Below are 27524 nucleotides of genomic sequence, written 5' to 3'. Positions count from 1 at the left end.
TTCCTATCATTAGCTCACTCCTTGTTACCAGGTGGATCTGGGGAGGTTAGGAAGTGACGTAACTTTCTAGCGGAAAGTTGGGTTCGCGATTCCCGGACGGTGCACGGTAAATGACAGTGCGTGGTGGTGTCCAAGGAATCTAACTGAGAAGATGTTTGGATTTGTGTGTGGTCGTGTTCAAAGTCGAACTATTGAAGTGCCACTACCATATTTTTTGACCTGTATTTTGTTTGGGTTTATTTTCTTTTGGTTATAGCTTGTATCGCAGGTTAGAGGCTAGAGGGCATACATACTGTGTACTGTAATAAAGAAAATAACACTGCAAGCAAAGCAGTGTAGCATTTGTAGTTTTTATTTTAGAAGTACTAACTATAAATATACCAACCCACACATTGTTTCCGAAACACAATCACAGTTGAAACAACACAGCCTCAGAACATGATGTCCCAAAACTCTTTCCCCCAGGTGATAAGAACTCAGGCAGAAATTCTTTCCAGGTCAGGAATTCATTAAACTCAAACTCTACAAGTGGTCATCGGAAATGTCTGTGGCTCTCTCTGCCTCTCTCTCTCTTTTTCTCACCCTTTCTCATAGCTCTGTTCTTTGGATGACAATAATGTCCTATTCTCAAGAGTGAATTTTGTTAGCAGATCACGTTTTGTAAAGATTCCAAAAAAGGTCAAATGGTTCTGGTTCATTTTCTGTGCTGTGTGTGCATGTGCGTGTGTGTGTGTGCAATCCAATATACTGCAAACCGGATCAACTGCTTCAAAAATACAAGTTATCAAACAGAGTGGCTCACACACCATAAATCAATATCTGGCACGAAGGAACCAGCACAGTTTGTGACTGCGTGTGTCTCTGTGTGTGTTAGGTAAACATGTGTGAGCAGAGGCAAGCAAGACCACTTGGAATAAAGAAGAACGGTGGTGGGTTTCAATCTAATCATTACAAAAGAAGGCTCTTTTTAAATTGGGGAATAATAACAACTATTCTGAACTAACTCAAGTAGCATTCTTAAAATACGTAGTTTGGTCATGTGTATTTAAAAGTTTTTGAAAAGCTCATGTTTAAGGTAACTTTTACACTGATGTAAAGTGGTTTTGTACAATGACTCTAACACATGCTAATCAGCCTCTCTGTATGGCAGCAGTCCTGACATGGTGATGTCACAACCTTGTACACAAACAGCTTAAACGATTACAAAGGAGATATAAACGAAGTTCCAGTGGTTTTTATTGGAATATTCAAAAAAATTGGTTACACTTTCTGAAGAAGAGGGAAGTAACTACAGTTGTTGCCGTAGTGACAGGTTCTCTTTCTCTGCCAGCCAGTTGACTAAGCAGGTGGCGCTCTCTACTGGTGAATATCCTTCACGCAGCCAAAGCAGAAAGCCCTGGAGAGAGCTGTAGTGATCCCCCGGAAGAAAGCTTTGAAAGACTTTTTCTTCTTCTTCTTCTCCTTTCTTCCAGCAATGGAGGACTCACCAAGGTCTGGACCTGGACAGGAAACACCATCACACAACAGGGTATGACATCACACAGAACTTCAGCAGTGTGACCTTTCACTTAAAAATAGTGTGTGTGTGTGTGTGCATATCTGTATGCTTGTGTGTGTGTGTGAGTGTTTGTGTGCAAGTCTGTGTGTGTGAAATGGTGGGAGAGCCAACTATAGTGGGAAAGCCTAAATGAGCAAATATGCAGTCAGGATCTCACGTTCAGCGCTAAGGGGAGAAACTTTGTTTGTCTTGAATATTATGCTTGTCTTTCTTCCCTTGGCAGCCACATTCTGTCCATCCTTAAAGAAAGTCTTCTCTTTCTTCTGGGAAGTGAGAGCAAAGACACACAGATTCATTGAGATTGTCACATGTCGTCCTTTCTCATCGCTGACTCAGCTCAGGTCAGTTCTACCTAGTGCTAGTGTGTGGTGTTGTTTTCAGCTTACCAGTGTGAAACATCTCCAGAGATCTCCTTTGCTCTCACTTCCCAGAAGAAAGAGAAGTCTGCTGGCCTTTTCCAAGCCAGCAGACTCCATCTCAAGTCTTTCATCCAAGCTTCTGTTGCATGTGAAGGGGCTGGAACTTCCACCGGCCTTTTCCAAGCCAGCAGAGTCCTCTGCGCTCTCCTTCTCCTCACAACCTGTTTCCAAATCAGGGGTCTCACCCGACACGGCAGAGGGGCGCCAAAACTCGGCGTGACGGCAGATCACCGTGGCGACGTTCTCGGCCATGCAGACGATGCCTGGCCCTCCCTGGAGGGCAGAGTGGACCTGGGCCCTGTTGCTATCGGAACAGAGCATCAGCTCAGCGTAGGTCGCATCAAACATGGCGTCTAGGGCGTCGGCGCCACCGAAGAGTGGGTTCTGGGGTTCGTGCTCCAGGACGAGGCCGATCCCGGCCTGGTTCCAGAGAAACCAGCTCACGTCTTGGAAGAGGACAGACTCTATCTCCGAATTGGTGGGGGTGAAGCAGGAACGAAGGGGCCCCTGGAGGGCCAGGCGTCCCACCAGCCTGTGCAGCAGGTCATGCAGGGTCTGGTGGTGCAGGGCGCTGGGCCGGGGGGGCATCAGGACCTTCTCCTGGATCAGAACCTCCCCGGGCTGGAGGGAGGGGGTCTCAGAGGGGCTCACGGGTAGGGAGGGATGATCCTGGACCTCCTCAGGGACGCCTGCAGCTCCAATATCTTCATCCTTCTCTTCTTCCTCGATCAATGCACCCTTGGCAATTGTCTGGCAATCTGACCCTTCTTCCTCTTCGTGGAAATCATCAGGGTAGTCAGCGTTTTCGTTTTCATCCATCTCAGGCTGTCCTACTTGCTGGCTGGTGAGACCTGACTCTGGATCGAGACTTCCGGTTGTCACTTCCTGGTCTTCAGAGGAGGAGCTGGCTAGGTTACAGACCCTGGCCATGGCTTCAACATCAAGGCCTGGCACAAGAAAACTCACTTTTAACTACACTATTACTATTATAGCGATTAACCTTACTTTTCTCATATCATATTTTGTCTGTTAACTACAATACTATTATTATAGTTATTTACTTGAACTACACTGTCATTCAGCAGATCTCAATACTTACAAATCTTTCTTACAATCGCATGTCTTACAAAAGCATAGTTACCATTTTTTTATATCCAAAGGTAAAAAAATGTCTCTACCTTTGCGGACAACAACCATGTTTTCTTGTGGGTCGTTGCATGTCTTGTAGAGGTCACTTCCCGCCTGGGTAGTCAACACCTCACAAATGGCCTCCAGCGCGCGCCTCTGATCCTGGCTGCAGGAGGGCTTCAACCTGCTCTGTGATCTCCTACTACCCTCAACCCCACGCCTGGGGCCCGGCGTCATCCCTCGGGACCAGTCCAGGGAGGGACAGTCACTGCTGTCACTGCTGCTGTCACTGCTGCTGTCACTGCTGCTGTCACTGCTTCTGTCACTGCCGTCCGAGGACGCATCACTGCAGGATGCCCGGTGGTCGTCCGTGAGGTCTTCTTCACCCAGAAGGTTCCCCATCAGGCTCTTGAAGGCCGTCTGGAAAAAATTGTACAGCAGAGGGGTGAACAGCTCCTGGTCCAGACGTTCCTTGTCCTCCAGGTTCTGGAAGTTGGGCTCGAAGCGGCAATGGGGTGTCGAGGAGAGTCGTCCCATCCGGGTGTCCAGGAGAAGCTGATAAATGCAGTTAATCAACTGCTCGGAGAAGTGTTGGATCCTCCCCTGGAACATCCTGGTGCACATGCTGTGGGATGCCAGCAGGCGGTCCAGGTCGTACTCCTCCTGGTCGAACAATTTGACGGAGGAGCCTCCATCGCGTTTGTCGTCGTCGTCAGGGGAAGATCTGGAGGCCAAGTGGGCCATCCGCATGATGATGTCCAGCATGTTTTCAGAGGTGAGGCTGAGGTCTTGGCAGCTGGCAGCACTGCTAGCCTCGCTCCAGGCGCTAGTGCTCCTGGAGGAGGGAGGGGTGGTCTCCTCCTTCTTCTGAGGATCCTCCTCCTCCTGCTCCTCCTTGCTAGCAGAGCTGCACTCCACTGATCGCTCCTGCCGGGTGTCAAGAGGGAGGCATTCCTGATTCCTGCTGCTCCTCCCACTGTTGCTGCTGGCTTCCAGGCTCCTCCTCCTCCTCAGGGCATCCAGCTCCACGGCAACGTCTCCTAGCAGGCTCTGGCTAACACACTCCACCACCATGGTGAAGGTCTTACTTCCAGGCTGCAGGAAGTCAGCCACCTCCACTTGCCCAATCAGCTGCTGGGCTGCGTGGAAGTTCTTCAGGACGTTGTGGATTATGTTGCAGGCCGTGGCCACACTCTGGACCAGGGAGGCCTCGTAGGCCTCTTGGGGCTGGTCCAGGGAAGAGCCTCCTTCTGTGGGCTCCATCTCCTGGAGGAAACCCCCCACCATCCTCACCAGCTCCAGCTTCTCCTCCGTGGGGACCACGCCCGGGCTCTGGAACAGGGCGTGGCGGGCCAGGATTCCAGAGAGGCTCTCCTTCAGGGAGCAGAGGGTCGGTGATGTCACGCGGCTGGGCGGAGCCATCGCCTTCTCCATCTCTTCTGCCTCCGCCAAACTGCCAGTGAGGAAGGAGGCCATCTCCATCCTCTCCCTTGTGTCGGCAGACGACGGGGGCCACGGGGACATCAGCTCATTGATGGCGTCGGTGTGACTGTTGGCGAGGACCTGAATCTTCTCCTTGGCGTCCTGCCAGGCGTTGTTTATCAGGTCCTGGGAGATGCTGGTCACATGGCAGTCCGACAGCAAGCAGCCGGGGTGGTGGAGTGCAAACTTCTCCAGTACCTCTCCCATGACAGACTCGTAGAGCTCCTCCACACAGGCTGACAGCTTGTCCTCTGCATCGTGCTCTTGTTTATCCATCACCGCCTGCACCTTCAACAGAATCTCTGCCACGGTGAGGGATGCCGTGGCGAGGACGTCCTCCTCCGTGGGCCTATCAGAGTCCAACATCGGAGGCCTGCCACCCAGCAGCCTGCTCTGGGGCCTGGATCCCTGCCCTCCTATCAGCAGAGGGTGGAACCTCTCTGAGATCATTCTCAGAACACCCTGGGGGACGTAGGGGTGGGCAGAGCCCAGAAAAGAGGCCTGGTCCTGGGGAGAATCAGCAGGGTTGAAACATACCATCCCAGTCAGAGAGCCAGTGACAGGCCTGGCTGGGGACAGTAGCCCTGCGGAAGAGGACCTGTCACTGTGGGAGTCACAGCTGCTGTAGGAGATGGCGGCGGACAGCGGGCGGCCATCTTGGTCTTTGCGGATGTGGAGGACCTGGTAAAGGGCCATGGCGGGCAGGACCACCTCGTTGGTCACCTTGAGAACCCACTCCATGACCTCCTTCGAGCGCTCCTGCAGCTCAGCTACGCTCTTGTTCTGGGAGGGAGGGAGGGAGGGAGGGAGGGAGGGAGGGAGGGAGGGAGGGAGGGAGGGAGGGAGGGAGGGAGGGAGGGAGGGAGGGAGGGAGGGAGGGAGGGAGAAAAATATGTGATGTGGCAATTCAGATATATTGGTGATTGTCAGACTGAGTAAAAGCAATTCACGTCAACATTTTATTTACCTTTCTCAACAGGACCCTGTTGATGATTTTCCAATGACTGTAACGAGAACAAGAACTGACGTTTGACATCACTTCACAGTACAATGACAAGTGACGACACATCGTAACATTATTCTGAACAGGACAATAGTCTAAAGGGGAGCGTTTGGAGGAGCACTCACGGATGTGACATCATGGCCTCCAACACAGAAAGCTCGTCCCCGGTCTCCTCCAATGACAGAAGACTGGGCGTGGTCTCCCGGGTCACGGGGTCATTCAAGGTCGAAGGTGGAGAAGAACCTGGAGACTGCGCCTCAGGTCGGCATGGGGACAGAGGTAGAGACGTAGGTGGAAACGGAGGTGGAGGTGGAGAGGAGTACGCACTCTCCCTTCCATCTGGTGTGGCTCTGCAGCCCAGGGGCCCGAGTGTTTCAGAGGCCGATGCTCTGATTGGTTCCACTGGGCGAGAGGAACTTTTGATTGCTGGAAGAACACCTAGAGGAAGAGCAGAGTCACAATGTGATTGGTGGATCCCTTCTCTTGACAGAAGGTGATCATTTAAATGTTGATACATGAATGAACAAAGACTCACAGTAGCTGGTCTGGGGGATGGGAAGCATCTTCGCACCACCAGTCACCTTAAGGCAAGAAACAGACTTAGCAAGGCACAGTAACAGAGCCAGTATCAGAGATATAGGAGAGGTGGAGGAAGATGGAGAGGAGGGGAGGAGCCTGGCTGGAGTCTGTAGTACCCAGGGAGGTGGATTGGGGCCTTCTACTCACCACCATGCCTAGTCCTGCCAGCTCGTCAGCCAGGGCTGAACGATAAGCAGCTCCAGCTTCTTCCACAACCCTCCAAGACTCTGGCAGGGGCCCCTTGTTGGCCCCTGTATCCTTCTCAGCTCCTGCAGCCTTCCTGGTAGCCTTGCGCTTGCGGCTGGGCTCTGGGCATCGAGGAAGCTTTGGCACCAAGTTCTGACACGATTATATTGTTATTATTATTGCACTTCCACATTAGCATATAGTATTTGAGATGATGCTGATATTAACTGATAAAATATAGACTCCCTTGGCTCCACTCACTGAAATACTGTCAGACTTATGCACTTCTGAACCTTTATTATCTACTGTTCTTATTAAATGCAAAACTATTTGTATGTTGCTTTTGATCAATGTGTCAGACATGAACAAAGTGTCAAATGTGTTGAGTCTCTCCAGGTATGTGTTCCCATAGATATATCTGTTTGTTCCTACCTGGAGGGGTTTGTGAACTTCTGAGAACAGCAGCTTCCTGTCTGATGACAGCAGCTTCCTGTCTGATAACAGCAGGGAAGGAAGCTTCAGCCCCAGCTCTTGCCAACAGGGGGGCAACTGGACGGTAGCGAGACAAGCAGGCTAGACACGCACACACACACAAACACAGACACACACACGCGCCACGTAAATATACAGACGTTTGAAAACATACATACACAAGCACACACAAACATAAGGAGGAGTGAGAAGGGTTAGGGTTAGCAGGGAAATACAGCGAGTGTCTTGAACAATCATTTTATTTTTAGAAAAATACATTTTACTTTTACATATGAAATATGACAATGAAAAAGGTCTACAGTATTAATCACGGTAGGTTGGCTATTTGTGAAACACAACTGTCAAACGCAAGTTTGAGCCAAGTAGCCTACTGAAACAATTTAGACAAATCGAAATAACTAAGTACTCTGTCATGTGTGTCGACAGTTTAAATTGTTTTCTAAAACTGGTTGTTCCCATCCTTGATTGTGATTGGCTATATCGCATTCCATGCCGTTGTAAAATCCAGCATAACCTCACAGGTTGTCCTCATAACATACTTTAACATTCCATATTACTGCGCATCGCATATTTCAAATTGAAAAAGACGGCAAAGAAGTCCGTCTGGCTGTTGCGTGGCAACGATTTATGTAGGAACTATACTTTGTAGTAGCGGAAGAATGACGGTTTATTATTAAACTATTTTGTTTCTAATTGTTTTTATTGATGAAACCATATCAAATATTTGTAGTAACAGTTTTCGCGGAGTGCCGAAAACCCCCTTACCTGTTCTAAAATCAGCGTAAAACACGGACTCGCGGGGCTTATTGCTTAATTATTTACTTTAGGTTTACTAGACTTACCTTCTGTTTAGGCCGCCAAAGTTTTTTATGTTTTGGGATGTCATCCATGTTTCTTTAAAGATGATAATCTAGGAAATACTCAAATAAATATAAATGTCCACAATAAATATACATTTCCACTACACTTTCTAATGAGGAAAAAGTAGTCGCTTCTTGCCTGCATAATGACTGATTTGATTTTGTAACATTCTTATAACTTTGTAAAGTGCGTCACAATCCCTGTCTGCCCGATGACATCATAATGTCTATACACCACTCCCGACACAGACATAGCGTTTTAGACAGAAAGGTGACATTCCTATTTGATCAATAAACCCAGTTTTCTTGCCATCTATATGTTTCGTGACGCATTGGCGCCACCTAGAGGCTGTATGAATAAATGAACCTGTGGGAGTATGTCCCGGGCCCAATAGACAGAAATAAACAACCATTCCTATTCATTTTAAGTATTGGTTAAGTTATTATCAGCATTAGGCCTACTGTTTATACAGACAGACTTCAGCCCCTACACCACACATAACAGATATGCCAAAGCAGTGCTATTGTAGCACTTGAACAAGTGTTGGCTGAACTGTCTAAAACAGTAGTAGAATTGTATAATATGTTTAGTTGATTTAGTTACATTGGATTTAATTGTCTGTACATCTCCGCCAAAAGGTGGCGCTGGTGCGGGCGAGACACAGAAAAAAGAGAGCACGGCACAGGTCGAGTGGTTCGAAAAATGCTTTTCTTCAGTTTGGCAGTTGAAAGTATTACTGTGCTCTGAATGTTGCTGTATGTACCTGTTGGAGGTAATAAAGAGCTCAACTTTTCTACACCCAAGTGTCTTGGAGTGGTGTAACATTTTGGAGGTCCTACTGAGATCTTGATTGCCTCACGGAGAAAGACTGAAAAAGACCGGTGAGATGGTGAAGTGTGCGAGAGCGAGAGGCTAATGCTAAGTGAAAAGCTACAGTCAAGCTAGTACGACACGGACCGTTTTTGCGTAATTTTCAGTTAAATCTAATAAACAGGCATAGCTGCAAACATGTCAGGGCATCGCGAAGATTTTCTGTTGAATTTACAACAGAAATGATGCGGACTTCTAGTGAACGAACTGCTAAGAGTATGTGAACTGTGTGGCATTACCGAAGAAGACAAAGCCATTTCGAGCAGGGGCCGCCGAGCTCTGGTTAAGCTCATTGTTGATTTCTGCAAGCGCGACGAGTTTTTGCAAAGCGAAGATGAAGGCACGTCTGTGCTTTTAGAGTTGAACGATACATTAGATTCGTTGCTAGAAGCAAGGCCATCGTCTGTGGCGACGGGAGCAGCGTCCTTGTCGTTACCGACGGGCGTGGAAGCGGCAGAGGAGACGCGCATGGAGCGGTCTGCAGCCCAGAGGGGGGACCACGGACCGTCAGTGGATCAGGCACCGTCACCGTGGTTGTCATCGCTGGAGCACCAAGCGGCGCCGAGGACAACGTTGGACAGTGGGACTCAGCGCAAAGGACGAGCCTCCACGAGCAACAGCTGTTGTATGGCATCTTCAGGCGGATTCAGGAAAGATTTCTGCATAAATGGTCATGTGGGTGAGTCTACATCCAAAGACACCCTGAGCTTCAGTAGCCTTGAGCATCAGATTGAAAGTGGCTTAAGAAAGGGCTACCCTGAAACTGAAGTAGTAGAGGCTGTAGTCCGTGCCATAAATCCTGGACTGAAGCTAAGGAGCTATTTAGAAGGAAAAGTAGATCTCAGCTTGACCAACCTAAGACAAATCTTAAGATTCCATTATGCAGAGAAAAACTACAGGCTGCATTCAGGGAAACTTGAGTTTTTCGTGCTCAAGTGGGCTGTTACAGAGCGCTTTAGAGACTACTTGTTTTATGCCCCCTCAGTGACAGTCTATAGTGATAACAATCCTGTAACCTATGTTTTAAGTACAGCCAAACTAAATGCACCAGGACACAGATGGGTTTCCGAGTTGGCTGACTTTAACATAACGCTCAAATACCGACCTGGAAAAAGCAATGTGGACGCAGACTTCTTGTCCAGAACACCTGCCAGTATGGACTTGTACATGTCTGCATGTACAAGAATGCACCGAGCAGTGTTCACCTGAAGTGTTAACTGCAATACGAAATGCAGTTGAGACACAAAATGTAAAGGACGTGGACTGGATCTCTGTCATAACAAGCAATCCTCAAGTAAATGACATCACTTTTGACAACCAACCTAATCTGAAAATCACCAAAAAGGAACTGTTGCAAGCTCAGTTGCAGGACTCTGCTATAGCTTTTGTCATCAGCCTGAAGAAAGCAGGAGACAAGCCTGATAAAACACCTGCAAACAAAGATGCTAAGGTAAAACAACTACTACATGAGTGGAACAGACTTTGTATTTCTGATGATGGTTTATTGATGCGCAAAACTGTGACATACTCCCAAATTGTGCTTCCAGAGACTTACAAAGAACTTGTGTACAAATACCTTCACTGTGAAATGGGTCACTTAGGGGTAGAACGGGTGTTGAACTTAGCTAGAAGTAGGTTTTACTGGCCTAACATGCACAAAGATATTGAGTTTTTCATTACTAAAGTGTGTAAATGTAACATCCAGAAAAAACCTACAGTGCAAAGTAGAGCTCCTCTGTGTCATGTACCAGCTACTGCACCATTTGCAATGGTTTCTATAGACTATCTTCATCTTGAAAAAAGCAGGGGAGGGTATGAGTATATTTTAGTGTTACTTGACAACTTCACAAAATTTGCCCAAGCCTACCCTACTCGCAATAAATCTGGCAAAACTGCAGCAGATAAGATTTTTAATGACTATTCTCTTAATTTTGGGTTTCCTGGCAAATTACACCATGACCAGGGCAGGGAATTTGAGAATAACTTGTTTAAACAGCTGCAAAAATATACAGGAGTTGACAATTCAAAAATGACACCCTACCACCCACAGGGGAACCCAGCAGAAAGATTCAACCGTACCTTACTTTCTATGCTGCGGACCCTGGACGAAGAGAAAAAGGGAAATTGGAGTGACTATGTAAACAAGGTTGTTCACGCTTACAACTGTACAACTAGTGAATCGACAGGTTACTCACCCTTTTACCTACTTTTTGGTAGGCACCCACGTCTTCCAATACTGAATGAGACAACAGGACGCAAAACGCCCGAGGAATATGCTCAAAAGTGGCAAAAACAAATGAAAGAAGCATATGACATTGCATCCAAAAATATCAAAAAGACTTTAGCAAGAGGAAAAACGTATTATGATCAAAAGAGACAAAGTGCAGTGCTCTCACCTGGGGACAGGGTTCTTGTAAGGAACATGTCAGAGAGGGGAGGGCCTGGGAAGTTGAGTTCATTATGGGGAGCATCAGGTTTATGTGGTGGTGTCTCAAAAAGGGGAAAATAGTCCTGTTTATGAAGTTAAGCCTGAGCGTGGCACCGGACGTGGTCGTATTCTTCATCGCAACATGTTAATGCCCTGTAATGCTTTACCACTTCCCCAAGAAACCAGAACTGAGTCAAATAGTACCAAAACAAAACAGATCAAAAGACAAAAATGTGAGTTACACATCTGAGCATGAGGAAAGCTCAGATGGAGAGGAACAAGGTTGGACGCAAAGATGAAGGTGTCAGCACCATCATGGCTCTCCAGAGGAGTCAGTAGCACCTTCTATTGGACCAGACCAAAGTGATCAGCCCGAGTGTTCTGAGGATACTCAGGAGCTGACAATGGACACTCACGAGCTCCGAGCAGATGCTGAGGAGTTTAGAATGGACACTTTACCGAATCAGGACACTGAAATGGACATTTCACAACCAACAGAGACTTTTCCCTCTCCAGACCAACCCAGTGGAGTTGTAGGTAACCAACTGTCCGACACTGTGTTGAGGAGGTCTCAGAGAGATCGACGCCCGAGAGAGAGACTAACTTACGATGCACTGGGTCAGCCTGTCCAGAGAGTTGTTGGGCTTACTGCCAGTCCGCTGTATGCAAGCGCAGTATCTCCACTATATGGACATGGACAGTATAGAATACCTTGGATAGCTCCACGGATGCCTTTCTATCCAACTTTAGTGCCTGTGAGTTATTACTGAACTTGAATTGAAATAGTTTCTTATGCACTCTTGTTTACTTTTCCATATATGGGTAGATGACATGACACATGATTTTTCTGTAATTAAGTGTGAATTTTTATTTAGATGCATTTTTCCACTTAAACAACACATGGTAGTGAAGCATATCATGGTTCTTTGTTTTAAACTTATGATTTTGTATGAAATATCTGTTATGTTTTGATTATATTTTAAGGTGAATACACAAAACGTCCTGCGGTGTGACCATAACATAGGTGAAGCATTAAACTTACATATGAACAAAATAAACCAGAAATATCTGGAGCAGCTAATAACTGCCTTGGGCATTATATTGTATATATTTACATTATTAATATTAGGTTTTAATATGCGCAAAACTAGTAAATTAGTATTTACAGCAAAATAACTTTCGTAACACAAATGCTGTCCTGTGGCGTGACATGGAAAATCAGATTTTTGAAACGGCAGTTACATGGACAACTATAGGGGTCCTTAGTCAACCCCCCCTACCAGGAAGCCCCCCAGATGTTGGAATGTACAGTGAAGGTTAAAAGGTGAGCGTTTACCTCTGATTAGTTTAATAAATTTCACTGTTTCTGTCAGACAATGTATGTGTCATTTTTTGAGAGTCCTGTAGTGTGACAGCTGTAGTTCAAAATTTGTAAAAAATATATATTTTTAATTAAACATATTAAGGTTAAAACGGTGTAATTATTCAGTTAGCATAATAGCTAAGGTCAGTCTTGTATAGCAATGACTCAAAATGGCCACAACGATGAAAATGTCCTGTGGTGTGACGGCCCTGTCCTGTGGTGTGACAGCCCTGTCCTGTGGTGTGACTACTCTGTCCTGTGGTGTGACTACTCTGTCCTGTGGTGTGACGGCCCTGTCCTGTGGTGTTACGGCCCTGTCCTGTGGTGTGACTACTCTGTCCTGTGGTGTGACTACTCTGTCCTGTGGTGTGACTACTCTGTCCTGTGGTGTGACTACCCTGTCCTGTGGTGTGACTACCCTGTCCTGTGGTGTGACGGCCCTGTCCTGTGGTGTGACTACTCTGTCCTGTGGTGTGACTACTCTGTCCTGTGGTGTGACTACTCTGTCCTGTGGTGTGACGGCCCTGTCCTGTGGTGTGACGGCCCTGTCCTGTGGTGTGACTAGTCTGTCCTGTGGTGTGACTACTCTGTCCTGTGGTGTGACTACTCTGTCCTGTGGTGTGACGGCCCTGTCCTGTGGTGTGACTACTCTGTCCTGTGGTGTGACGGCCCTGTCCTGTGGTGTGACATAAATAAGTTTGATGTCTTGTTTGGTCTTTATCTGTTATTCTTTAAATGTTATATATATTAGGTATTTGAGTCAATGTGACATAATCATTTATTGTATGTGAAATGTTAACAATCACATTAAAGGTCTTTTTGTTGATTTTTATAGCATGAGCAAAGAATGAGCAAAGAAAGGACTAGGCAGTACCGGGAAAGGTTAAACCAGGATGAAGCCAGGCGTGAGGAGATCCTTAGGGAGAGAAGAAGAAAGTAAATAAGCTGATAATAGGGAAAGGGAGTTGAGGCTTTCTTTAAAATGTACACATTGTGTAGAAACTGTGTAACAACTGTCTCTGCTTTATCAACAGACATCAAGAAAAGAAAGCTAAGGGAGAAATTCCACCAAGAAATATAAATTGCCTCCCAAAACAAAAAAAAGAAAAGCATCGTGAATAATGGAGGCAGACAAAGGCAAAGAACAGGAAGAAAAAGAAGGATCTGGCAGCTATTTTAGACATGACTCCCCCATCACCTGAAGGACTTGTCCATGGTTCTCCTGTGCATGGTTCTCCTTCTCTATCTCCCATTCCAAGTCCTTCAATTCTGTCAACAATCAGCCATAACCTTCCCTCAGCCCATCCACCAAGCAATAGGCGGAAGAAAACAGTGTGTCAAGCCAAATTGAGAGCCAAAGTCAAGAAGCTGGAAAAAGAGAACATGACGCTTAAATCAGAGCTGGATGGCATAAGAAAAGTGAACAGCAAAATGAGGGTCCAAAAGCATCGCTGGGGAAAAAGTAAGGAATCTGCCCGTCAATCCAGCACCAGACGAGCAAAGAAAAAGCTTGCTACAGAAAAAAAAAAAAAGTTATTCATTTTCTAACCAGAGATGAAAACAGTAGGCTCTTGGCGGGAAAAAAGGATACAGTAGGGCGGAAAAATAAAATGCAGTGTTTCCCACACATAGACTAATTTGTGGCGGTGCGCCACAGAATCAACACCGGCCGCCACACATTGCGTTTCGTAAAACATTTTTTTATTATCGCTATTTAGGTTAAAACACGCAGCGTATTCGTTCAGCTGCATTTCCTTTCCCCTGCTCTCCCTCCGTCTCTCTGTCACTCATGCATCTTTCCCACATATGCACACAGTCACAACGTCAGCACACGTTAGCAACAATGCATACATATGCCGTTCTAGTAAGACCGACAGCCATATCAGCGAGCCTTCAGCATTAGTGCCGTAGCTAAAAGTCGAGGAAAGTTGAGGCTACTTTTCGCTAGGTACCTTACTCACATTTACATTTAGTCATTTAGCAGACGCTCTTATCCAGAGCGAGTTACAGTACTCGGAAGTTTCCCCTTCGTTCTTTTGGTGAGAAGTCTCAGGAGCTAGCTACTTACTCGGCGTCATGGAGCCGACCAGTTAAATAGTTGTTTAGCACTAGCGTTGCTACATGCATAATGCAGAAATGATATGTTAGTTGTTGTTAATTTGTGAAGGTGTGAATCATTTTGGATTAATATTTAATGTAACAAATTATTAACAAATTAACTGTGTAACGAATTATTAACGAAGCAATTATTACGACCCCCCCCCCCCCCTCCCCCGCCACAATTAGATTTCTAATCTGTGGGAAACACTGAAATGCAGCGGCGTGTTCTGACCAACACATTATTGGAGCTCCACACCAAATTCAGCCAGGAATGCACCTTGGAGCATCAGATGTCATACCGTCAGTTTGTGAGGTACAGGCCCAAGCACATCACAGAGGCCAGACCCACAGACAGGAATACTTGTGATTTACTGTAACGAATACTGTAACAATGGTTTTTTTTTCATTTTATAGAATATTTCCACTAGAGTAAGTGATAAAATATGGCACAAGTGAATAATCAAATAAAAAAACAGCTGTGAAAAATAGTCATATGCAGAATTTTAATGAACATTCTGAAAGAGTACTTCTTAAACTTTAAACATACCTAAGCTGTACTTGAAATCAATAATAGTAAAATATTTTAATTTTGTCATGGTGACATGTCACACCGCAGGACAAATTGTGGCTGAAGCTATAAGAAAAGCTTCAAAAATAATGAAATTATACAAAAAATCTATAGAACAAAAAAGAAAAATCAGCATTTGAACATAATTTTATACAACTGTAATCCTTATTAGAACTTTATTAAAAAAATACTGCTTCACCCTTATTTGTCAACTACCCATATATATATAAAATTGTGATTGTACTTGGTTTAACCATAACTGTGACTTTCCCTGATCAAATATTGGGCATTACAAACAATTCATATGGTAAAATGACAGAAAATGGGTTTGAAATGACACTGGCTAAAGTATGCGTGTCAGAGTAAGGTTACTGTCTAAGTTAAAGCTCCAGAGTACAGAGAGAAGAGATAGTAACACCTGGTTAGTGTAAAATGTAATACTTATGCTATTGGTAACAACTCAACAAGGTTATAAGCTATGTGCTTGTCTGAGTATTGGGTACAAAGTGATTGTATCACCTTTTGGTTCAATAGTATTGTATAAAGTGAACTTGCACTGTTAAACATTTATTCTATTATGCTCTTATGGTATTTTGTTTGGGTCACATGAAAAGTACATATTTTGGTTCATATTGGTATAAAATACTTAGCTAGTGTTGAGGACAACATTTGTTTAGCAGGGGAGGATTGTAGCACTTGAACAAGTGTTGGCTGAACTGTCTAAAACAGTAGTAGAATTGTTTTAATATATGTTTAGTTGATTTAGTTACATTGGATTTAATTGTCTGTACATCTCCGCCAAAAGGTGGCGCTGGTGCGGACGAGATACAGAAAAAGAGAGCACGGCACAGGTTGAGTGGTTCGAAAAATGCTTTTCTTCAGTTTGGCAGTTGAAAGTATTACTGTGCTCTGAATGTTAGTGTATGTACCTGTTGGAGGTAATAAAGAGCTCAACTTTTCTACACCCAAGTGTCTTGGAGTGGTGTAACACTATACGTACAATACCATGGTCGTACTCAAATACTGCTTAAAAATACTGCTTCCCAATAACAAGCAACTGAATAGAGTAACTGTAACAGTAATATAATAAAAGTAATAATGATTGACATTTAATCGATTGAGACCTGTGCTCGACAGATTGGTTGGTTAAACAGGAAATGTGCAAGGAAATGTACTTTGCGTTTGACCTTGTCTAATAGGCCTTCTGCATCTGAGGATTATCTGGAACTATCATGTGATGTCCTGTCGATATGATTAACGATACTGAACACTGCATTCACCTACTGATTTGTTTTTTTTTAAATGACAGAACTAATTATTTCCGTCGATGTTTCTTAACAGTCTAAATTGTTTTATTTACTTTAGGTTTACCAGACGTACCTTCTGTTTAGGTCGCCAAAATTGTTAATGCTTTGGGATTTCATCCATGTTTCTTTAAAGATGACAAACGAGGAAGAAAATAGGAAATACTAAAATAAATGTACATTTTCACTACACTTTACCAACGAGGAAAAAGTAGAATCAAACGCTTTTCGCTACTTGTCTACAGAGCATCAATGACTGATTTGATTGTGTAACGAGTTCTTATAATTTGGTAAAGCGCGTCACAATCCCTGTCTGCCCCATGACGTCATGATGATATGTCTATAAGTACACCATGGATACCAAGCGCCGTCTCTCCCAAAACGATGCGTTTTAGACAGAAAGGTGACATTTCTATTTGATCAATAAACCAAGTTTTATTGCCACCTGTTTCATGTCGCAATGGCGCCACCTAGAGGCTGTTTGAATAATGCTCCTAAACTAGCAGCGTTATTGTTGCCTACTTGAAGGACTTCAAAGAATAACAAAACCATGTTTTGTTTATTGTTGGTAATTCATATTAAGTATTTTGTGCACAAACTTTCATCTGAAGTAGTGGGGTGTGGAAAAAAACAGGTTTCTCAACAGGGGGTGTAGACCATACATGTACAACATATGTTATTCATTTGAAAGAATATTGTGTTTGGTATTACAACCATGTCATCAATACAAAGTGGATAAACCAGCTATATTTTCCAGGTATAGGGAGCTTTGCAGTCGAAGGTAATCAGCCAGACAACCTCCTTACACCTCCAATCACTGTCTTGTTGTTGTACATTTATCTTCTTAGACTATGAATAACGAAGTGAGACGTTGCTTCTATTTTGACGTTTTACTGAAATAAAAGAGTAGCCTAAAATACAGTGCGTGCTATGTGGTTGCTCAGCAATAATCAACAAAATGGCTTCGCGCCAAAACATAAACCTTTGCATGTATCACGTACATTACACTTAATCAGTGCATCTTGGTTAATGAAGTCCCAATCAATACAAATCCCAAATCCAATGACATTTTAACTGTCTGTCTGTTTTTAACCACATATGTATTTCACACATGAACTGTCAATCTTAATGTTAACTTATTATTAACCTTTCTTTGTGAATAATCTATTGTAACAAATAAATTCTCAACACTTGTAAAACTTAGAGCAACAAAGCAGCAGTACAACTAGGAGCGCGTCACAATAGTGTTTGTAATCCTTCTTGTAATGATAACCTTCTACAGGCTGTCAGGCTGTCTGTTCACAGAGCAAGGCTGTGCTTCTCTGGCCTCAAACATCAAGTTAAACTCCTCCTCCCTGAGAAAACTAGTAACAACTGAGTAACAATGACATGCAGAAGGACATTGGCATGACGCTGCTCTCTGCTGACACCACCCTCATTGGGCTCATCTCTGGTGGGGATGAGTCTGATTACAGGTTATCTGCACACCTTTCACATCACATTCACTGAGGCTGAGCCCCTCTGTCCAGGGTTTGGGGTTAACCTTGATTTCTCAGTGTCCCTGTGCCAGGTAGAATAGCCTCCTGTGTCCAGGAAGAACACCTGACATCTTCAGGGAAGTCACACTCCTGTTCGAACACACCTGGGGCTTGATTGTGTGTTTCATTTACATTTAGTCATTTTTTAGCAGTCGCTCTTATCCAGAGCGACTTACAGTAAGTACAGGGACATTCCCCCCGGGGCAAGTAGGGTAAAGTGCCTTGCCCAAGGACACAACGTCATTTGACACGGCGGGGAATCGATCCGGCAACTTTCTGATTTCTAGCCCGACTCCCTCACCGCTCAGCCATCTGACTCCCTCATTTGGATCATGACTGCACACACACACACACACACACACACACACACACACACACACACACACACACACACACTCAAAGACGAAAGCCAATCACAAGCATGTGTAGCTGCTATTATAATTGCTCTCTCATAATGTTAGTAAATATTGTTTTTAAATGTTTATCTTGTTTAATTGTTAACTGTTAACTGTCTCTATGGTCAACTGAATATAGCGTTTATTCGAGTGCGGTGTTTAATTAGTAAGCACGATTTAGTGAATTGTAGGGTGAGTCTGACAACGCCACCTCGTATGAAAAGTCTAGGACTTGAAAAAGGTTTGTTTTTTGGAAGGGAGGATCAGTGTTTGTGACCCAGAGGAACAGACTAAACAACAGTTTAAAAATAAGGATTTAATACATTGATTAAGATGGTCCAAAGCTTCACAAGGCATCTCACAAGGCATCGTTTGCCAATCCCTGTATAGATTCCCTCTCAACACAGTCACTTTGCAAAGCCTTGTCTCGCTACCTGTTTACACCTATCTATGGCACACCTATGGTACACCTATGGTGTACACCTCTGGAAAATGGTGTCGCGGTGATGTCACACACAACAAACCCACGTGACTGACAAAGACCGATGGGTTAAATCATAGCAAGAATGATCAAAGTAAGGTTAATTCATTAACGCCACTTACCAATTACAAGGCAAATGGTTACAAGATGAAGGTTAGCTCTTACATACTCTACCATAATTATTGTAAAACTAGAGATAGAAAAAGCAAAAGGTGAGCAAGGAGAATGAGCACAAGGACAAGCCAGAGCTGAGGAGAATGTCTCAGGAGATGAAGAATCCAAAGGACAATGCATTACAATTCCTTTTATACACAAAACCGACCAATCTGACCACTTCTTGACCCTTAAGGCTGATATATGCTTCTGCGTTTTTCGACACATGGGAACGCCCCCGTCTCCGTGGAACGCCCTCTACGAGCTCTCCGTCAGCCCTCGTAGAGCCTCGGAGAGCTTGACGTGCACCTCCTGAATTTTCTAACTATCCGTCGTAATTTGGGAGAGCGATGGAGAGCTACGGAGACCACCTTGGCGATGATTGGTCGTGGTTGCCGTGATAAACAGGACTAACAGAATCCTTTGACCGCCATTGCTGTAAGTTTTTACAATTCATATTTCAGCTAAACAGTACATGTAAATCAGCATCTGAATTAAAATGTGACGAGAAATGGGCAGTGTAGTTGCTGAAAATGTGCGAATGTTACTGATGAAACGGCTAATTTGTAAATTTGCTCCGACTTCTCGGTAACCTAGGTAAATAAACACTCGACGACGTCTCACAAAAAAACTTTGCGCCACCTACTCTTCTGGCGGTGAATTGTTTTCAGCACCCACAGCCTACGGAGAACCATAAACGCAGTCTATCCGTCCGTATCCGTGCGTATCCGTGCGTATCCGTGTGCCCGCCCATCCGTAAACGGAGACACAGAAGCATATTTCGTCCTTTACTTATCAACATATGACTTGCAATGCTACAGGAAGTTACACAATGGAATGTGAGAGCCGTCAAGTAGAGACCCTGTCCAGCTACTCTTTTTTAGCATATGATTAGTGGGGCCAGGGGACACCCAGCCTTACAATGATTAAATGTAAGGACAAATAGGAAGTAAAAGTGTAGAACAACATACATTCTATATAATCACAAAATCTAACAATGACATGAACAACAATTTACACTACTATAAATAAAATGTATATGTTACTACGTTAAGTGGATTATGGAGTTCCCAAGATAATTTACTTGCAGTAAACATCATATTTTAATTTGTCCCCCAGTTTAGTACCAGTGCTAAGTGCTTCTGAAACTCATCATCCATCTGCTTGCTTTGGGCCTCACTGAAATGGGTTTTCCAGTCTCCAACTTCACCTGATCAAAGGTCAAACACAAAGAGAATAAAAAATATAATAACAAGATCATTATACAAAATGCATACTGTACCAAGTGTCATGTGAAGACACAAATCCAAAGTGTATGAACAGATAAAAAATATATTCTGAATATGCATCAACATTTGACAGTTTCAGAAGAGATGTGAATAATAAAGTCTTTTCGAAAGACGTAATTTGACCCCCACAGAAAAGAAATTCAAGAATGTGAAGTGTTGAGTCATGTTTTGCTTTCCTTTAGCTTGGCATACCAAAGCACACCTGAAAACTATGGATTTTGTTAGTAGCTTTTATAAAGACAAATGCACTTTGATACTGAAATTGCCACTTAATGTATAAAAACTGCTTCAACATATGACGGTATTAAATCTGTTCTTTAAAATGTTCTGTTGCATATGGCCATAGGTATGTGCAGTGGTAAAATGTTTTGTGCATTGTCTGTGGTTGTGTCTTTATGTGTGTGTTTTAATTATTCACTATTGTACAGCACTTTGGCTAACAGCTGTAATTCTTTAATGTGCTTTCTAAATAAAATTGACTGACTGAATGAGAGAGACTGTTAAAGAGAGAACCGTTAAATACACTGTCAAGAGAAAGAGAAATTTGCGGAAAAACACGCTGCCATGTCCACCATGAGTTGAGCTGTAAAGGTGCTCTCGCTTAGCCTGGCTGCCAGCCAAACTTCTCCCCGCCCACAAAAAAAATTGTTCGGGAAGTTGGGTCTGGAGGGTCTCGTATTGGGGACAACTACAAAAAAACAGAATCGGGACGGACCAATAAAATTGCCAGGGCGGGCAGGGCGGGCTTTTTACGATGATGGACAGATGATCAACAGTAACGTAATCAACAACGTCACGAAAGAGCGCTTGGGTTGAATTCGTTTTCAACAAACAACATATTACGTTGCTCTGATTGGTTGTAGGTCTATCCAATTGAGCGAAGAGGCATTTGTTTTACGAGTTCGGTTGAAACACTCCCCGTAGTCACAGCCCAACGGAGAGTTTTCAGACTCATATTCTGACTAGAATTATGAGTATGACAACGTCAGGCTAGCTCTCGCTTGCAATGGTCTGGACTTGCTCATCGGTCAAAGGAAAGCCAAAGAACTTTGATACCATCTGTATCCCGTCCACAAGATTCTGAATCATACAAAAAATGAGCAAAACTTGTTCAGGTTGGGCAGCACGCCATGTCATCAGCTGATGTCAGACTCATGCATCACTGCAGGTGTGTTAAAGGCAACATAATACGGCATTCATTCACAGGCTTGGACTGTCATGCTTACACATCACATAAATCTACTGTACCTGCATATTGTACAATGGCTGCCACAATCCCCAGATCCTCCATACTGTGTTTCTGTATCATTTTCCACATAACCTTCTGCAATGTATTGCTGTGTGTGACTTCACTGATTATGTATGTGTGATTAAGATTCAGGAGCAGTTTTGCCTTTACTCTACTGGCTGCATTATAACATAGTGTATGAAAGACAGATGTCAGACCTCATGCCTAGAGATGACTTCTGAACTTCTGTGTGCAGAATCACCTTGGTGTATTGAAAAATATTTTTGGCCACAGCTAAGAAGCTAATAAAGTTTCTGCAAGTTGTAACTACAGGACAAGAGTAACTTCCATACCACAAAGGTCCCATATCCAACAGTAGGAGGCGCTACAGTTCACTGCCGAATGTTTTTTAATTATGGCATTTCCATCAATTTGTCCAATTCGTTCGTTCAGTTAGATGTTCGTAATATTGTTGTTTGTTTGTTAAAATAATGTTATTGGTCACCCTGAGAATGCATGTTGTGTTGTTTAATGGGAAGTGAGAGTCGGCCATTCAACCTTAATACTTGCAAGGAGTTGAACATGGGCTGTGCCACTGACCTAATGCCAATGAGGCGATTCTTGATTGTAAATTAACTGTGGTTTTGGAGAGCAGTCTTCAGGTTATCTTTGAGAAATTCTGGAAATAGTGTTGTGTTCAACACTAATTGCGCTGGGAGGGAGGTAAACGGCAAGGATTGGGACAGTGTGCGGGCAGGTGTGTTTTTATATAGGGTGAAATGAAATGAGAAATGTAATACAAAATGTCTGAAAGGGGTGTGTTTATGTAATTTTTCACATTGCCTCAATATTTTTGTGTCAATAAATCAAACATCATTTTGACTGATGGTTTTCAAACCTTATTGGGTTCAAGAAGACATCACTCTGAAGTACCATCAACAATTTCACCTTGGTATGTAAAAATATGATTGAATTTGAGTAGTTTAAACTTTGGCTGAATCTAACAATTCTTACCACAGAAGAAACAACTTACTTTTTTATACAGTAACTGAACAAGACGTTATTCAACACTGAGAATAGCTCAATGGACTGGGACAATGACCTGCAAAGCATAAGGTTGTATGTTTGAATCCAATTGCAGTCTTTTAGCCTGTCTTAAATTTGAATATCTGTTTAGTTAAACAGGATGACATCATTATGAAATACCATGTGCAATTTCACGCAATTCCACTTTGAAATGTCAACCGCTTCTAAACCTTTGTCCCAAAGCTGACCATAGCTAATAGTGTTCCCTTTCTACTCTTACATTTTCAACAATTGGTGTGTAGCAGAGAGGATAGAGAGGCTGCCTTATAACCCTATGCTCATGATTTCAAATCCCCATTCAGCCTTTTGTAGTTGGCCCACTATGAAGTAGTTTTGCTCTCTTGTTGTCCAACTCTTGAGTCAAATAACTGTAATTATTTTGGTATTGGCATTATTTGGTCAATGTTAAAACAATGTTCAGTTTCCCATCTTCTTTCAAACAGGGGAATTAGTTTTGGTTGTTTGTCCAATATGAACCCCCTACACTACTGTAGTCGGTGAATCGAAAGGCCAGAGACACTTGGTGTTCGTCCCTGGCTTGGGAACCACAATTCACCTTAGGTTAGATTCTCAGGGAGATAATTGACTCGTTAATATCTGACTCCAATTTTAAGACACGTGCACAAGTGCGTTACCTGTAACCTCGAGCGCTAAACAGTTAATGACATGAAACTCTGACGTAGGTAAAAATCGTCTGCTTGATCAGACCACCGACCCTAAAGTATGCGTGTTCACTAAACAGTCGTTTATCTCTACTATAATATAGATTTAACCATAGTCGACCTAGTAGAATATGTAATCGATCACTCAGAGGCCCCGGTAAATTCCTCGGAGTGTGGAGATCCACTGTAAGTGACTCAGAGGCCTTAAGTTAAAACCTACTCAAAAGTCTATGTTTATAATCAGTTAGCCGCATCAACCAGACTAGATCTAAGTTTTCACCGCCGTAGCCTGATAGATACGTTTCAAAGAGAACAAGTAACGTCAAAATGCACAATAATAGTTTATTATCTAAATAGCAAGATAATCAATACAATGATAATGAAATATCATCAAATACAAAACATACCTTCAGAGCAATGGTTAACAAAGGTATGTCACAATGAAGACTAGGCGCCTAACGCACCGGAGCTGTATCGTAAACCAAACTCGAAGTGATTGGTAACACTTCTTCCTATATACACCCAAACCTGACTAAAATGGAGACACCGGTCACATGACTGAAAAGTAGTCTAAACGCATACAAATTCAAATTGGATCATTAATCAAGGCTACAGTAGACCAAGTGGTTCCCTTGCAAGACAGGGGAATATGTTAAATACATGTTGGTCTGCTGTAGGCACAAACTCTGTAAACCCTGTACATGTACATGTTACAGTATTACAATTATTACAAGCATGTAATACATAAAATAAGAAACAAAAGCATATCAAACATGACATTAAAAGCTGTTTAGAACCTTATTTTCAAGAACACAACTTTTACTGATAATTTCAGAGTCTTCCTCTGTCCATCTTCCTCTTCAACTGTTGAGACCACCTCTCCAGAGGTGTGTCATTAAGGTGTGATTGTCATTTTAGCATTCATGTAAATCAACGACTGTCCCAGACAAGTGTCTGGGTGACCAGTGACAAAGGGGCTGCCAAAACAGCCCTACACTACTTGACATGCTGAGCATCTATCAGATCTTTCCTGATAGATGCTGTGGTGGGTCAAGAGTTGGGATACTTTGTCTCCACAATGCCTCTCTCACTGGCTCCACCGTGCTCTCAGTATCATGGATGAGGGTGTGGGATGTCCTGTGTCACCTGGCATTCAGGCTCATTCCACCAGAGGAGTGGATACTTCGGTAGCCATCCTCCGTGGTGAGGGAGTGGAGGAGATCTGGAAGACACTACGGCCCTCCCTTTCTAACCCTAACCCTGTCTGAGACTGCTGTTATTGTACCCATATACATGTGACCTCCAGCACACAGCCATGACAACACTGCTCTCATTCCAGTGCTGCTGAATCAGCACACAGCAGTTATCTGGGGAGTGTTTACAACAGCAGGTTAATAAAGTAGCTGGATTCAGCCCAAGAGACAAAGGTTTACATATATATGGTCATGTGGTCATGAAAACTCTTGGTTGTAACAGGACTGAGAGACCAGGGGTTTCATTTATAAAATTGTGCGTAGGATTCTTACTAAAAGTGTACTTACGCCCAAAAGTCTAAAATGGCGTACGCACACAAAAACTCAGATTTTTAAAACCGTGCGTACAACTGTGCCAGTGATATCACTGCGAGTCGAGATACAATTTGAAAACAAAAGCGTTTTGTTATGAACAGTAATCTATTAAAGTCTGGACTGATAACGAGGACGTAGCCTAGAGTGTAGCGATTGCACGCGGGAGCTTGACGACTTTATTTCCAGTTTTTGACATATGAGGATATTTGCACAGTATTAAAGAAATATATATAGTTATACACTGTGTTCTGCAGTTATCTAAAGGTAGGATATGTGATGTTATCCTATATTTCATGCAGTCGGGGAATCTCCCCCTCCTGAACTCCCGTAGTGGACAATCTGATGGTGAGGAAGCGCTGAATTTTTATTTAAAATTTGAGTTGGATTGTACAAGGTGTTTATGGAACAATAATCACTCAGTAAAAGTGCAAATAACACTGCTGGATGGAATCTTCATGATAATCATGAAATTGAATGAAAAAAACGTGTGAGAGAAAAACAAAATATATAAATATTACGAGTAATGTAAGTAATCCCCACATTCAATTTCTGCAGTCTGAGTACAGTACGGTCATCTGCGTCGCCAATTCCAACTGTTTCCAAAATGTGCGTAGGCCTACGGGAGGGTCAGAGTTTGCATGGAGGACCGCACATTCTACCGTCAAGTTTGTTTTTTATAATTCACAATCTTTGCGTGGAAAGTGGCGTAAAGGAAGGCTGTAAAGGAAGAATTCGAGTGGCACTGTGTCAATCTGAATAGTCAAGGGATATGGTTTTAATACAATTTATTAGACTATACAATTACATATGATTTAAACAAAGTACTTTGTGATCCGTCTTGGCGAAGGGTGTGATAGCCACAAATCGTTCGCAAGAGTGATAATCAGCCAGCACACATGCACTGCCTTATATAAACTTAAGATCAAATGGCATTCTATATGGTCAATCAATCAATGTAGCAAACTCTGTGATTGGCTAACTCAACTTAGTGACAGTTTGAAACAATACATCTCCTATGTGTCCCGAAGTTCTTTGATGTCACAGCTCTCTCCAGAGCAGTAGATAATAAAGCCACAGGGGTTGACCAGTCAAATGGTCAACTGTCCTTTGTGTGACCATCTTCAAACAATACTTTTAATTAACACAAACAATGAAACAGGACACAGTCCTTCTAGCCAAAGTTCAGAGCAACTGTCTCATTGACCCCTTACAGTAACCAGAGGACAGAAGGCCATATAAAATGCTTCACCCATCCCCCAGGGCAAGCTGCCCACAGAGCCATCAGCACCTCACATTCCTTTGAACTCAACTTAATTATCTTCCCTTCCTGTCTCTTACCAATGAACATAGAAGATTATAGATTTCATACACATACATCTATGCATATGACCAACATTTCCATTACAACGCAAGCTTTATAAATGAGACCCCAGGAGTTGAATCCAAATGCATAACTTGGAACACAGGTTCAGAGGTACTAAGTGTTATGTCTCGTCATGTATGTTGAGTCACTCATGTCTAGTCTTGTTGTTCACTTCCTGTTTGTGTGATATTCCCGCCATTGTGATTTTCTACCCTGCCCCTGATGGGTTTCACCTGTTTTTCCTACACCATGTATAAATAGTCCTTGTCTCCCTTTGACTTGTGCCAGTTCGTCTTGTTCAGTCCAAGTGATAGTCACCAAGTATTATAACTGGCTCTTTACGCAACCAGGTTTCGTTTATAGTTTTATTGTGCAATAGTTTGATCCTCCAAGTGAGCGCTTTTTTAGTTCGTACTTTTTACTGAAGTAAACGTTTTTGTTAAACCTTCTTCTGTTTTATGAGTCGTGCATTTGAGTCCACCAGTGTCGTGTCAAATAATAATAATAATAAATTGTATATAAAAGTGCCTTACTCGGCACACAAGGACACCGTACAGGATATAAAATACATTTAAAAACTGCAAAAACAATGAATACAACAACATTAAAAACAACAGAAGCAGGCAGGATAATTAACATCAATTTGAATATGTAGTAAACAGATGGGTTTTCCGATTTGAAATGGGGGAATGAGTCAATATTTCTAATTTGGGGTGGTAGTGTATTCCAGAGACGGGGAGCAGAGTGGCTGAAAGCTCTACTCCCCATGGTGGTGAGACGGGCAGAGGGGCTGAATGCTCTACTCCCCATGGTGGCAGGGGCGTGTCCAGACATTTTTGATAGGGGTGGCACCAGGGGTGGCCCGCCTCTGACTGGGCATATAGCCAATCATATATTGGGGTGGCCAATCAGATTTCAGGGGTGGCCCGTGCCACCCTAGGCCACTCCCTGAACACGCCCCTGCATGGTGGTGAGACGGGCAGAGGGGCTAAATGCTCTACTGTTGGAGAAATTGAAGATGTAACACATTTATCCTGTATAAGAATGATTTTGTGTTCAGCATTCCTTGTGTGTAGAGAGAAGCCTACCCCCAAATCTGAACTTTGGGTAACATGAGGCATATGTAAACAAGGTGACCTGGGCTGACCACTCTCTTACTGGAGAGGCCATAAAATATGTCTGGTCTTATCTGTGTTGGGTGAATCATGTGGTCAAGCTTACACGGGTCAAAAGGCACACACACGCACACACTCAAACACGCAAGCACACACACGCACCAGGTCTACGCAAGGAGCCAATGAAGAGCCATGGAACATTTGCATGCTTTTGTCTTAACCAATGACTGTAAAGAGCGCTTGTGCTTAAATAGTTAGCTAGCTCAACATGCTAGCAGACAAACTTGTAGCACAATGGCGTGTGA

General features: G+C 43.5%; 5 protein-coding genes across 10 annotated transcripts in view; 2 read left to right on the top strand and 3 right to left on the bottom strand.

Moving 5' to 3' along the window:
- LOC124471292 (NACHT, LRR and PYD domains-containing protein 12-like) overlaps positions 1 to 27524 on the bottom strand; it is a 1476309-nt gene that overhangs the window by 570227 nt on the left and 878558 nt on the right. The gene's annotated exons all lie outside the window — the stretch shown is intronic.
- The window catches only part of LOC124471300 (NACHT, LRR and PYD domains-containing protein 12-like), a 479590-nt gene that overhangs the window by 12435 nt on the left and 439631 nt on the right, over positions 1 to 27524 (top strand). The gene's annotated exons all lie outside the window — the stretch shown is intronic.
- The window catches only part of LOC124471378, a 257270-nt gene that overhangs the window by 87723 nt on the left and 142023 nt on the right, over positions 1 to 27524 (bottom strand). The window lies entirely within an intron of this gene.
- LOC124471305 (NLR family CARD domain-containing protein 3-like) overlaps positions 1 to 27524 on the top strand; it is a 90809-nt gene that overhangs the window by 14006 nt on the left and 49279 nt on the right. The window lies entirely within an intron of this gene.
- LOC124471302 lies at positions 1600 to 5683 on the bottom strand. Its single transcript, XM_047025763.1, has 4 exons — positions 5555 to 5683; positions 3156 to 5370; positions 1945 to 2924; positions 1600 to 1821 (listed from the first exon to the last, which is right to left on the bottom strand). The coding sequence occupies exons 1-4, from the start codon at positions 5654 to 5656 to the stop codon at positions 1684 to 1686; spliced, it is 3435 nt and encodes a 1144-aa protein (XP_046881719.1). The 5' UTR covers positions 5657 to 5683; the 3' UTR covers positions 1600 to 1683.

The sequence above is a fragment of the Hypomesus transpacificus genome, chromosome 9 (genome assembly GCF_021917145.1).
Source record: "Hypomesus transpacificus isolate Combined female chromosome 9, fHypTra1, whole genome shotgun sequence".
NCBI lineage: Eukaryota > Metazoa > Chordata > Actinopteri > Osmeriformes > Osmeridae > Hypomesus > Hypomesus transpacificus.
Note: the sequence above shows the minus strand (reverse complement) of the source record. Positions and strands in the feature narration are given on the sequence as shown.